Genomic DNA, 12,980 nt, shown 5'->3' on the forward strand with positions numbered 1-12,980 from the left:
TTTCTCCCTGTTCCCCTCAGATGTTTTCTGGGCAGCTTCCTGGGAACAGCCCTGGGAGAACGCTGTGGGGCCTGGCTTTGCTCTGCTTTCCCCAGCCAGCACCGTGGGACACTGAGGGGGCAGGTGCCACAGGAATGCGGCCAGAGAGGGACACGTCCCCGGGCTGCTGCTCCCTCGTGGGAGGAAGCTCTTCCTCGTGGATGTGGGCTGTCTGTGGGAGCCGACGCTGGCAAGAAGCTGTGTTGTGTCCCTCGCTGGCTGCCCCCAGAGGGACGGGAGCACTGCGATCCCAGCTCTGGGGAATCCAGGGAATACCCCCCGAGCGGGCGCTGGAAGAGGACACCCACTGCTGGGGTGGGCGCCCAGCGACCTGGAGCTGAGACAGGTTTTCCTTCGCGAGAGCCTTTATAATCGCTGTTTAGCGCCAAGCAGGACATTTTTCCCCGCCGACACTCGGGGAAGAGCAGTTTGGCTTTATTCTAATTTATTGCCCTGCCTCTCTTGGGACATGAAGCCTTCCCCGCCCCGCCCCCGCCGCAGCCCGCAGTGGTACAGCCCGCCGGCGCGCGCCGATTGCGTCACCGCGCGTCGCCGCCGCCACCCGGAAGCGCTTTGGCGGCGGCGGAAAAGCGGCGCGTGCGACCGGTTTTGTTTGCGGCTGGCCTCGCCGCCGGGGCTCGTACGCGCCTCCGGCGGGAGCCTCCGCTCGCCGTCCCGCGATCGGCCCCATGGCCTTCAACTTCCGCGCCACGGCAGGAGCCGGGGCCGCCAACCCGACCGGTGAGCGCGGGGGGGCGGGCCGGGGGGAACCGAGCAGCGGGCAGCGCGTGCACATTCCCCCCCCCCCCCCCCCGGCCTTTTCCTGGCCAATGAGAGTCGCGGCGGCCGGCAGCGCGTGCCCCCCGGCCAATGGGGATTGCGGCCCCCTCAGGGACCCGCGCGTGCCCCCCCGCCAGTGAGAACCGCGGCGGCCCGCAGCGCGTGCCCCTCCGCCAATGGGGGTCGCGCTCCCCTCAGGGACCCGCGCGTGCCCCCCCGCCAATGAGAACGGCGGCGGCGGCCCGCGCGTGCCCTTCGGCCAATGGGAGCGGCGGTGGCCGGCAGCGCGTGCCCTCCGGCCAATGGGAGCCGCGGCCGCCTCAGAGGTGCCGTCCCGCGCCCCGCCCGGCCCCCGGCGGGCCCGGGAGATGCTCTTGAGGCGCTCGGGATGAGGTGGTACAGGTCCCTCGCATCACTATTTTGCTTGCATTAAAATCGTCTTTTGGACGAGATGCCCTTGGAAGTTCACTTTTGAGCAAGGTAAAAGACAGGGGTTAACTTGTAAGGGAAGTCCTTTTCCCCTCTTCTTTTGTCACTGCCAGTCATGGTGAGGCTTAAGAGCTTTCCTTACCCTCATTTAGTAAAATGATTAATTGTTGGCTCCTAGCAAGTCCTTTGGACAGGACTCGTCTTTACTGTTGTTAACCTGAATTTTACTGTCTCTTCCGCTCTGGGACTTTGACACACACTTTTTCTGGCCCCATCTGAAAGTAAAAAAATCATCTTGTGCTGCCTGTACACAAGTAGCAAGGTTTATCACACTCACAGACCAATATCAAAGGGAAGTCTGGGATCACACCTCAGGACTTCCCGTTGTCTGTCCAGCATGAACCTGTTTCGACTGCATCCCAGGGGTGCTGGACACATGAGTAAATCCACCAAGGCTGAGGTGGGAAAATTCTGGCAATAGAACTTGGATGGGTCCACCCTGGAGTAGCTGAGGCCTGTGTGGTGCCTCAGTTGCTGGAGCTGAGTTTGGTGGTTATTCTCCTGTCATGTATCTGAGTGTATTATTTGTATGCAAATTATTTACTCTCACCTTCCTGATAGCTTATGAATTAATTTTGCTATTATCTGTTACACTTAACACAGATGCAGCTGTATCGAGCAGTCTTAGGCTGTTAAAAATTACTCTTAATGTGAATATTGAATCACAGAGATGGTTTCATGTACGGCTTTGAAATAAGGTGGGGAAATGCTGCTGCTTCATGCGCAGTATAACTGAAAAATAACATCCTTACAGCGGCAGTGTGTGGCGCTTTTAACTGTCCTCCTTGTGTCCAATAAATAATGTTTAATGCCAGTTAATACCTTTTACTCTTGTTTCTAACTGTGCCTGTCTTATCTGTGGGGATGGAAAAATGCCTCAGCTTGTCTTTCCTGGAACCTGCCTTTCACTCAGAACTAATGTTGCCTTGCTCTTTTTCTGCTTCCCGCTCGTCAGGATTTGGTGGGCTTGAAACTGCAAACTCCACTGCCAGTGGGTTTAATTTTGGGGGTTTCGGATTAACTGCTAATCCCGCGGTGAATTTTAATATTGGGAATTTCGGTGTTTCCACTACCTCAACTCCACCATTCAATTTTGGTAACAGTCTGGCAAGTGCAGGTAGATAATGCATAAATACGTGTTCTGTGGTAAATGTTACCAGCAGGGGTCCAAGAATTACATCCCTCACTGGGAATCTGTGTCCACTACTAATCCTCATATCCGGTGAAGACTGGCAATAAAAGCTCTGGAAATGGAACGGGTTGGAGAGCCAGAGGCTTGGAGGGGTTTTGCCTGTTAAATTATCAAGGAATAGCTTTTGAGGAAAAGTATCCCTGTAGCCAAAAGTCTCTAAAATGTGAATGAATCCAGCTGATCCCGAGCAATCCTAGAGCCGGTCCCTACACCACATTTCCTGACATGAGATTCTTGGACTACTGCAGTCACGTTTTCATCTTCCCCCGTGTCTCCTCATTGGCCTTGCACTGGCTGTCATGAATGCACCACACCTCAGTAGTTTCTGTGGAGAAACAAATTGTATACGACCGGCACCAAGTCAGAGCCCAGCTGTGCCCTGTTCCCGAAAGCCGCCGTGCATCCCAAAACCACCCTACATCCCAAAACCGCCCTGCCCCAACTCTCCGGAGGTGCCCGTGCTCCAGGGAGGCACGGGATGGGTGCACTGGGGGGTGGCTGAGGAAGCCCTTTGTGGTCCCGTGGAGATCCATCAGATTTCAGCGATCAGCTGATGTCATTTCACCTTAAGTATTTCCCATTCCCTATAAAAACACTGGGCTGGATGGATTTCTAATGGTTTTGTTGGTGTGGAATTAGCCCGGGGTGTCCCGTTGCTGCTGCTCGTATAGGAATTCCATCCATCCCACAGTGTCATCGCTCTCTGTGTCACCTCCTCTCATCTGTTCCGTGCACTCCAGGGGTCTCATTGGGGTTTATTTGCTGTGAACACTCTTGGGCAGGATTTCTTTGGCTTCAATTGAGCTGCTCCAGAAGAGACCACGGATAGTCCGTTTGATATTTAATTTGATACTTTGATGTTTAATTTGTACTCTCAGGTGCCTTTTCAAGAAAGGATGACTAAATTTGCCATGAGTACAAAGGTGCCTAAAAACAGTGTCATCTGCTGGTGCTCCTGCCAGGGTGTCCCGCTTGCTGGCAGGACTGAAACATGGGTTTTATGGGGAGCAATTTCTTGTGCTCACTCACATTAAGATGTTTGCTGAATGGAAGTAAAATGCAATTGCACATCAGCTTTGATTTATACTTTTCATTTTGTTTGTGGACAGGAGGACTGTGAGTGTAATAGATCTAAAGAACCGTTTGTTGGCCTTTTTTTGCTATTGACATGTGAGTTAAGAGAGGCGGCATCTTTGTGACAAATCCTTTGTAGCAGAGTGTCTCTTCTCATTTGAACACGTGTAAGAGCAGCATGAAACACAGACCTTGGTTTCCCAGGCAGGTCCACAGGCTGCACCTTGGGCCAGCACTGTTGGCACCACTGGGGCTCAGGTGTTCACTTAGCCCCCCTCCTGCTGGCCAGTGACTGCTTTTCCTGAAAATCTGTGGAAGGCTGATTGCTTTTGCATCCATCTTCCTGTACTAGTAGTGGTTGAGCCTCCAAATGAGATGCAATGGGGAGGATCATTGGGAAACAAGGCTTTAAAAAAAAAAAAGGAGCTTGCAGAATTTTATCTGTGTGCACCTGGCCTGAGGCTTTGATGTGTTTCCCAAGGTTGGGAGTGTTTGTAAATTTCACAAAACATCAGGCTGCTTGTTAAACACTTAGCAGTGACATTGGCCAGAAGTATTCCTGAGAACAATTCTAAGAAATAGTACTTTTAGTTGTGTCTGTCACTAGGGAAAGCACATCCCTCTGGTAAAGGAACAAGGTGTCAGCTGACCGCTGCCTTTTTGTTTGCTTTCTTGACACACCATACAAGTTCTGGCTTTGTGGTCCGTGTTTTCTCCCCCATTTCCTTGGACCATGACCTCGATCCCCATGCTCGGTGTGAACTACCTGCTTGTGCCACGTGCCATCCGTCTGTCAGCACCTGTTCCCATAACACCCGCTCGGTTGTCACGTTGTGCCCGGCTCCGGGGGCCGTGTGCCGCTGCCTGACCGCAGTCTGTGTTTGGCAGGTGCCTTCGGAGGCTTTGGCACGACCACCACCACCGCGGCGCCGGCGTTCAGCTTCTCTGCTCCCACCAACACCGGCACCAGCGGTAAGGGACTGGAGGACCGACTGCCTTTAGAGCAAATCCAGGAGTACTTTGGGTTACGTGGCTGCTGTGCTCTTTTTCTCAATCATCCTTTACTTGTTTCCCCAGGGCTCTTTGGTGCTACCCAGAACAAAGGCTTTGGATTTGGTACCAGTTTTGGCACAGGAACTGGAACGGGCTTGGGTAGTGGGTTGGGAACTGGGCTGGGCTTCGGAGGCTTTGGAACCCAGCAGCAGCAGCAGCAGCAGACCAGTGAGTATGGCCTTTGCATTTACCCATCCCTTAGCAGTGAAAGCGCAAGACTGCCACCTGCAGTTCCTCGGGTAGTGGGACAGAAGTGAATTGTGACAGGAGGCTGCTGCACTTAAACTCTTCAACTGGAGCACAAGCAAGTCCCTGAGCTTCCAGCATTCCATTTACCCCTTTGGTTTAATGCTGGTAGAAATTGTAGTTAGAGAATTGATGTTGCGGTGATAGCATTGGAAGAAATGGGAGGAAAAAGGCATTGAGGTTAATTTAAAGGGGAGTTGGATAATAAGCAGCTTCAGGTTCGGAGTCCACTGAATTTGTAACAGCCAGCCTGCCTCTCAGATTTAGATATTGAGGGTGCCAGGTGGTGACATGGATCAATACAGGTGTCTCTTAAAAAAAAAATAAAAATTTTCTTCTAATGTAGCATTCGGGAACTTCTGTTGTAGATGAGGAGCAGCTGTAAAAAGACACTTAAGAAACATGATCTGATTTTAATTCATTTATTCATTGGGTGTTTTTATATTGCTTCTCAGAATATGACAGGAAGTGATGCCAGTGATGGGCAGGTGGTAGGTGATAGCACGGTCATGGTTGGTCAAGCAGTTCCTTAGTTTCTCTTCATCCCACCCAGCGTTAGGCAGCGGGTTGTTCAACCAGCCTGCCCAGACACCCGCTCAGTCCAACCAGCTCATCAACACAGCCAGCGCCCTCTCGGCCCCGACACTTTTAGGAGATGAGAGGGATGCCATTCTGGCCAAATGGAACCAGCTGCAGGCCTTCTGGGGCACGGGCAAAGGGTACTTCAACAACAACATCGCGCCGGTGGAGTTCACGCAGGAAAACCCCTTCTGCAGGTTTAAGGTACGGCATTGTTCAGCTGCCCACAGAGGGCGCTCATGCTCTTACTCTGCCGAGTCTGAGCTCTCGGGTGTTAAAGGAGATTGTACCACTGGTGAGAGCATTCTGAAACAGTGTTTGTCCAGGTGTTCTGCACAGTTCTGAGGCATACTCATTAAAAGGTTTGAAGATGCTGGAGGTCTGGGTGGTGTGGAGGGGCTAGATAATGAGCCCAGGTGTGGATCACGAAGGTAACATTTTCATGTGCTAGTGTTCAGGTTAGTGTGTGTGTGTGTACTTGGAACAGATCTATGGAAATTAGTTTGAATGTGTATCTGTGTGTGTTCAAATAAGCCAGAAACAATTAAAAATAACTTTCTTGTCTGAAAGAAACTGTGAACATTTGGAACAAGAACTTCAGAGTCTTTCTTCATTGCTTTGTCTAGATTAAAATAACCCTTTATGAACCTGGCCTGTGCCAGGTTTAAAACCCACCAGCCTTCAGCCTTCTTGTGCTTTTATCCTTGCCAGTGTTCATGCTGACCCCATTCCCTGTATGGAGTCGTCAGCAGTTCCAGATCTTGCTTCTCATGTCAACAGAGAATTTGTGGCTCTCCATCCTCCGCAAATCCCGCACCTGCTGACTGTCTTGCTAAGCCTCAGGCTTGTAAGGGGATTTGGGGCAGGCGTGGTGATACCCTTCTTCCCTGAGCTGATCCTTCGGAGTGCGAGCTTTGTGACCTGAATGTAGGTTAATGCTTCATTAAGTCTCGTGTTGATTATGCACATTACGAGACTTCTGTAAAACTTGTGCAGCGACTGTGCCTGCCTAACAAACGTTTGGTTTTGTTGCATCACCTTTTTCAGTGTTACCCTGAACATATTGTTGGTAATGCACTTGAAAGCTTATTTTCTTGTAAGCTGTCTGAAATTGCTGTCACGGTTTCTGAGCTTTGAAAAATTGCCCAGTGTAAGTTGTGTGATGCAAAACCAGTTATTTTAGAGTTTCATTTAGTAAAAACAAGAGTTTTCTGGTTAGACAGTGCCAGATACTAGGTTTGCTCTTGTCCCTGTGACAGGAGTGTTTCTAATGCCATGAATTCATGTGCCTTAAGTGAAATACTGACAAGTTCCATCTGTGCCACCAGTGGAAGATGCCTGCAAAGAATGGGGGGAAGGTGGCACAGGGATAGGAGCAAGGTGTCATAAGCTAGTTCAGTTATTGCCTCTGGAAACATCCAGCATCAGATAAGAAAGAAGCATTACATGAAGGGTCCCACAGGAATCCACTTGTACACAATTCCAGCTCTAAGGCACATGAGAAGCGTGCAGCTCCAGACCAAGAAACACACACTGCTCAGGTACCCGTTACAGACCACTGTTTGAAAGCACAGTGAAGTAAAAAATATCTGTTCTAGTTTGAAAATACTGTGTTGCGTAAAGAGATTGTGGAAGAGTTATATGTTTTAAACAGAAACTCTTCCTGTCATGTGCTTAAAATTCTTCCTTAGCTATCACTGTTGTGCTCCATGACAGGATGGCTGGTACTGCAAGGCTCACCATGGCAGGGGATTACCCTCTGCTGACAAAACCGGCCTCCTGGGCACCTCCTCAGCTCACTTCTCTCTTGAGCTGAGCTGAAAGGTGCAGGTCACCCACCCACCTGCAGTGTCAGGGCCTCACAAAGCCCCAGCTGTCCACCCTGTCACCAGTGCTTGTAATAAAGTCTGATCCCCTGGTTCCATTTGCAATTTGTAAAAAGGGTCGGTTTGTAAAATGTTCCTGATTGCTGTCAGCTCTGCTGTGTTGCCAACTCCCCTGATAGGAAAAGCATACTTAGGAATTTTTGTAAAAATCCAGACTCTTTCAAAAACTGCTCTACTGATGGCTGTGTGAGAGAATGATTTAAAAGGGGATTGATTTTATGTTTCTGCAGCTCTGAATACACTGTGAGTTAAATTTTGAACCAGTTGCTCTAAAAAATGGAGGGATTTAGCCCCTCTCCTTCATGCCACAAGGATATGCTTTTGTTAACTATCATACCTTCATTTTTCATTTGTTCCTTGGCAGGCTGTGGGCTACAGTTTAATGCCCAACAACAAAGATGAAGATGGCCTCGTGGTCTTGGTGTTTAACAGAAAAGAAGCAGATATTCGAAGCCAGCAGCAGCAGCTCGTAGAATCACTACACAAAATTTTGGGAGGAAACCAGACCCTCGCTGTCAATGTTGAAGGTGTTAGAACAATGCCAGATGACCAGTACGTGAACTCCCCACAGGGTTGCTCATTTCTATTGCATGTTAGAAAGGGTTGGTGCCGAAGTCTACTCTGTCCCTCTCCCTGTGATTTTACATCTGTTCATCCCGAGTTTGATTTGTATCTCTTATTCCTTCATATAGTTATTCTTACAGCGTTAAGTCCAGTACCTTTCCAGAGATTTAAGGTTATTCTTAATGAGTATCACCATAGAATATGGTTGTTAAAATTGGAGAGAGCAGAGAAGAGCAGAGAATGTAATGCTATTTACAGCTTTTCTCTCTTTCTCTCCCTTGCTGCGTTAAACCCTGCAGCTACTGGTACTTTGCATCTCACTTAGCTGAAGGAAGTTAAAAGTCAGCTGTGAGAAGTGATAGCTTGGATTTCAGGTGGTTCTGTACTGTGTTAGCTCCTGGTGCTGCCAGCCTTTTGCTGACGTTCCACACTTTGCCTCGCTCAGGACAGAAGTGATCATTTACGTTGTGGAGCGCTCGCCCAACGGCACCTCGAGGAGAGTTCCTGCAACAACCCTCTACGCCCACTTTGAGCAAGCCAACATCAAATCATCCCTGCAGCAGCTGGGGGTCAGCCTGTCCATGGCCAGGACAGAGCTGTCCCCAGCACAAGTCAAGCAGCTCCTGCAGAACCCTCCTGCCGGTGCGTGGGCTGGGCCTTTTGGGCTCTCCAGGAAAAAAAACAGCTGTCAGCCTGCTGGAAAACACCTGTGAAAAGAATAAGAAAAAGTTAAAAATCAGAATAATCATGTCCTGTACACACTTGCTGGTTTTCAGATGGGTCTCTTAGCTTGCCTGTGTGGCCACAGACAGTGCACATATAGCTTTGCTTTAGAGTAGTTAAGGCCTGTTCGTGTAATTTGATTAGATGACTTATCTTTGTGTCTGTAGCTTTTATATATGTCTATGTTTAGGATATGAAAGGTTATGAAATCTGGATTGGAAAAGGAACCGGGCCTACTCTTGCAGAAAAGTCAGAGCTAACTCCTACTGGGATTATTTTGCCAACAGATTTGGTACTTTGATCACTTAAATTACTGATCTTTTAAATATTCGTTTGTTTCACACAATAAGCAACTTGAAAAGAGAGATAGATCCAAGTGCAGCATATAGTGGGAGCAGTAGGAATTTCTCCCTTTAAAATATGGATTGTCCAATGGGAGCGCCTATGGGTTATTCCTTTCCCCTGCTTTCAAACCTGCAGGAGCGCTTGACAGCCTCTGAGTCAGAATTTACTGCCGCTGCTCAGGATCAGGACTTTTAAAAAACTACCCTAGTTTAATTTACCTTAATTTGTGTAACAGGCATTTGGGTTAGCATAGTTCATAGGGTTTGTGTATTTCACACCATTTTTTCCTGGTTAGCAGCTGTAACATCTTTCTATTCAGATATCCATGCTAAAAATCCCTTTTTTTTTTTTTTTTAGGTGTTGATCCTATTATATGGGAACAAGCCAAAGTTGATAATCCTGATCCTGATAAGTAAGTTCGGTAGTCTGTCCAAGTATTGAGGTATTGCAACAAGGCTTGGAAAGGGGAGAAAGAGATAATTATTGCATAGTACCCTTCAGATAACTTGCACCAAAGTTACTCAAGTACAACTTGGCCAAGTGCTGATCCCCTTGAAAGCAGTGAAGATTACTGGAAGTGCCTATCTTAATCCCTTTACCCATTAGGCGCTTAGGAGCTGTCAGGATAAAGAGTCTTATTCGGTTTGTTTGGAGGTGTGGTGTCCTCCATTACATGGATTAGTTATTGTGACTTATTTTTTGCAACTCTTACGGTTTTTTCTCTTTATGGCTGAAGGTGATGCCCTCCGGTGGTTACAGATAAATAGGGCTGGCTTCTTTATGAAAAAGGAACAGAGGACTCTAGAGCTTAGCAAAAAAAGCTATGGTTATGTATTAATTTATAAAAGACCAGCATAAACCGTAACTTTATAGTGACAGACATCATAATTATTAGTCCTTACCATGTGTCCAGTATAAAAACTTGTTGTAAGAAGTATTTGTGTTCTCACAGGCTTATTCCCGTGCCAATGGTGGGTTTCAAGGAACTGCTGAGAAGATTGAAGGTCCAGGATCAGATGACCAAACAGCATCAAACTCGATTAGATGTAAGATTGACCTTACCATCTTGATCATGGACTTGTTGTTGACAAAGGACACGCTATGAAATGCACCTCCCCCTGTGTGTTCAAAACTGCAACAGGAACCATGTTCTTAATATATTCCTTAAATAGACCTTTTGCCCAAAAACTGAGCAGTGTGGTTTAGCTTTCGTCTGTTTCAGGTTCAAGCTTACTGTTTTGTTATAGACTAATTCACACCAGCTCCATTAAGTTGTATTGGCATGGACTTCTAAATTTGGGCAACCAATTTTCCAATGCCTTCTGAAAATCCCAGTTGGTATGAAAGTAAACACAAACCAGAACAGTAGAGGTAGAAGAAAGCAGCAGAGGTAAAAGCATCTGGGTCAAGGACACCAAGTTGCTGGGCAGCGTAGTGTCACGAAACTCCAAGTTTTAAATCAAGCCTAACGTGTTCTGTTATCAAAAACCTTCTCTGACATCCAGTTGACTCCCATCTCCTCTGCAGATAATATCAGAAGATATCAGTGAGCTGCAGAAAAACCAAACGACAACTATGGCAAAAATTGCACAGTACAAAAGGAAATTGATGGCGCTTTCGCACAGAACATTGCAGGTAACAGGGGTAATCTCAATAACTCCTTTGACACAGTCTAGTGCCACAAGCAGTCTCACAGGGAAGGAGAACCTGTTCTGTCTTGTGCAGGCTGATGCTGAAAATTATTCTGATGTCAACTAGCAGGTGTTCATTTAAGTACCAGGCAGAGCTGTCAGGGAAAGCTTCAGGTCTGCAGTACTTGGGAACCTTCTCTCACACTTACCACAGGGCTGTCCTGAGGTCTTAGAGCAGCAGACTAAAGAAACAAATCCAGTGAGAAGCAGGCAGAAGGAAGGGCAAAGAGATGTAAATGGGCTGGTGGGGAGAGGGATGGGCCAAGTGTTCTCTAATGAACGTCAAAGGTTTTTTTTGTAGGTGCTAATAAAGCAGGAGATCCAAAGGAAAAGCGGTTACGCCATTCAAGCAGATGAGGAGCAGCTTCGTGTGCAGTTGGATACAATTCAGTGTGAACTTAACGCACCCACACAGTTCAAGGTGAGAGGCTGGCAGAGTTTGGCTAACAACTCTGGGGGTTCCTCACTAAAAACACGTCAGTTTTCCAGATCATGTGTGTATATTGGTTGTGGAAGGCTTTCAGTCTGGCAGTGTGAGTAGGTTGTAGCATCATGTTCTTTACTGAGTAGCCAAGAGGTATTTCAGCAGTTTTGAGTTCTTGGAAATAATTGGAGTCGCTTACCCTTTGCATGTCACCCAGAACATCTAAAAATCGAGTGAGCAGCAATGCTTCCAGCCCTAGAGACTCAAGGGGTGGTAGGTGCTGCAGCTCTGCCAGCTGTAAATGAGTTGTGTTTGATTTAAGGCTGCTTCTCTCTTGCCAGGGCAGACTGAATGAGCTCATGTCCCAGATCAGGATGCAGAACCACTTTGGAACAGTGCGGGCAGAGGAGCGCTATTACATAGATGCAGACCTCTTAAGGGAAATCAAGCAAGTAAGTGTCACTGGGTAGAATCCTGGCCTGCTCTTTGAACTTGATCATTTAAGCCAGACACTGGATCTAGAGTGTCACCTTCTTGCCTTGCTTGATGAAGTCATCCTTTTAATTGGTCTCAGCACCAGGGCACCAAGCTATTGTACAAAACCACTCTGTGGAGATAGGCTGTTAGTACAGAAAATGTTGTTACTCTTTCCTCAAAGAAATGATGCCAGGCTTAGCAATGTGCCAATGCCACCAGTCATGACATTTTTGAGAAATATTACAAATATTTCTCACTATTGAGAAGTATTAAGTCACTGAAGCTGAACAATACTCACACTGGTTTCTGAACTATCTGCAGCACCTGAAGCAGCAGCAAGAAGGGCTGGGTCACCTAATCAGCATCATCAAAGATGACTTAGAGGACATCAAGCTAATAGAACATGGGCTGAACGAGAGCATTCCCATCCGAGGGGGAGTCTTCAGTTGACTGGTGGAGGTTTACACAGAACACGGTAGTCGAGTTCATGGCTCACCTTCCAAGGCTAAAACTGTTGAGGTAAAATAAAACACGCATCTTGTAGGAGCAAAATGGTATTTTGTCTGTTACTTTTAGAATTAGCAAAGCCTCTTCCAAGCTTTTCAAATTGACCTTTGGAAGGTTTATATTTTATAAAGCTGTATATGCTTTACCAAAAAAAGGAAAACTGAATCTGTTCAGATACCATTTACTATAAAACTATATGTACTATTGTACATTTTTCCTTTTTTTCTTTTTTACAACAGCATTGTCCTAAAAATGCAGTGCTGAGGGGATTGTTTCACTAATGATTCGGTTTGTGGAAAGCTTAGCCCGCTTCCGTGTTTCTGTCACAACAATCAAGTAGCACCATTGTGTAAACAGCTAATTTAAATCTTGACAGAGATGTTTGTTGCTGTAACTATGTTGTTCTCTGCAATACCAGTCGATTACTGGGGCAACCTGCAGAAAGTTCACATTTCCAGTTTCTGTCCTTCCTTTGGACTGTAAGGATCTGAAGGTTATGTTTTGATCACTTAATGTGTATGAATTATACAAAGTTTTGCTGCCCATATAAGTAACAGAATGTCTGGATGTTGTCTTCTGCCTTTTTTTAAATTGCCCAAGGGTAATAAATTCAATCTGACTTTGTAATAAGTGGTGTGTGGTGTTGGCTGTCGGTGACATCAGCAAAGCAGTGACCCTGCTCACAACTCCAGGTAAGAGAACTTCACTCTGCTCCAGGCACTGCAGGTAATAGGCTGTCAAACCCAGTGCCACAGCCCTTGGCAGCCTCAGTTCCCCAACCAAAATGTAAACTAGATCTCACCTGGTAGCAAGCACTGCAAAGCAGCTACCTCTACTCCATGCCATGGAGAGAGAGCTGCTGTTTTCCTCACTACAAAAGTCACCAAAAAAAACTGAAACAAATAACCAGT

The 12,980-nt window shown here is 47.2% G+C and overlaps 1 protein-coding gene across 1 annotated transcript; it reads left to right on the top strand.

The window, feature by feature from the left end:
• The first annotated feature begins 601 nt into the window (after positions 1-601).
• On the top strand, positions 602-12,699 carry NUP54 (nucleoporin 54). The gene is made up of 12 exons (XM_014260364.2): positions 602-780; positions 4,463-4,546; positions 4,652-4,795; positions 5,427-5,656; positions 7,703-7,890; positions 8,348-8,544; positions 9,328-9,382; positions 9,923-10,016; positions 10,498-10,605; positions 10,963-11,082; positions 11,427-11,537; positions 11,884-12,699. Exons 1-12 carry the CDS (start codon positions 729-731, stop codon positions 12,010-12,012), a joined length of 1,512 nt encoding a protein of 503 aa, XP_014115839.2. The 5' UTR covers positions 602-728; the 3' UTR covers positions 12,013-12,699.
• Positions 12,700-12,980: the final 281 nt, after the last annotated feature.

Source organism: Pseudopodoces humilis, chromosome 6, assembly GCF_049639895.1.
Source record: "Pseudopodoces humilis isolate 2021_Gansu_Grassland_sample_001 chromosome 6, ASM4963989v1, whole genome shotgun sequence".
Lineage (NCBI taxonomy): Eukaryota > Metazoa > Chordata > Aves > Passeriformes > Paridae > Pseudopodoces > Pseudopodoces humilis.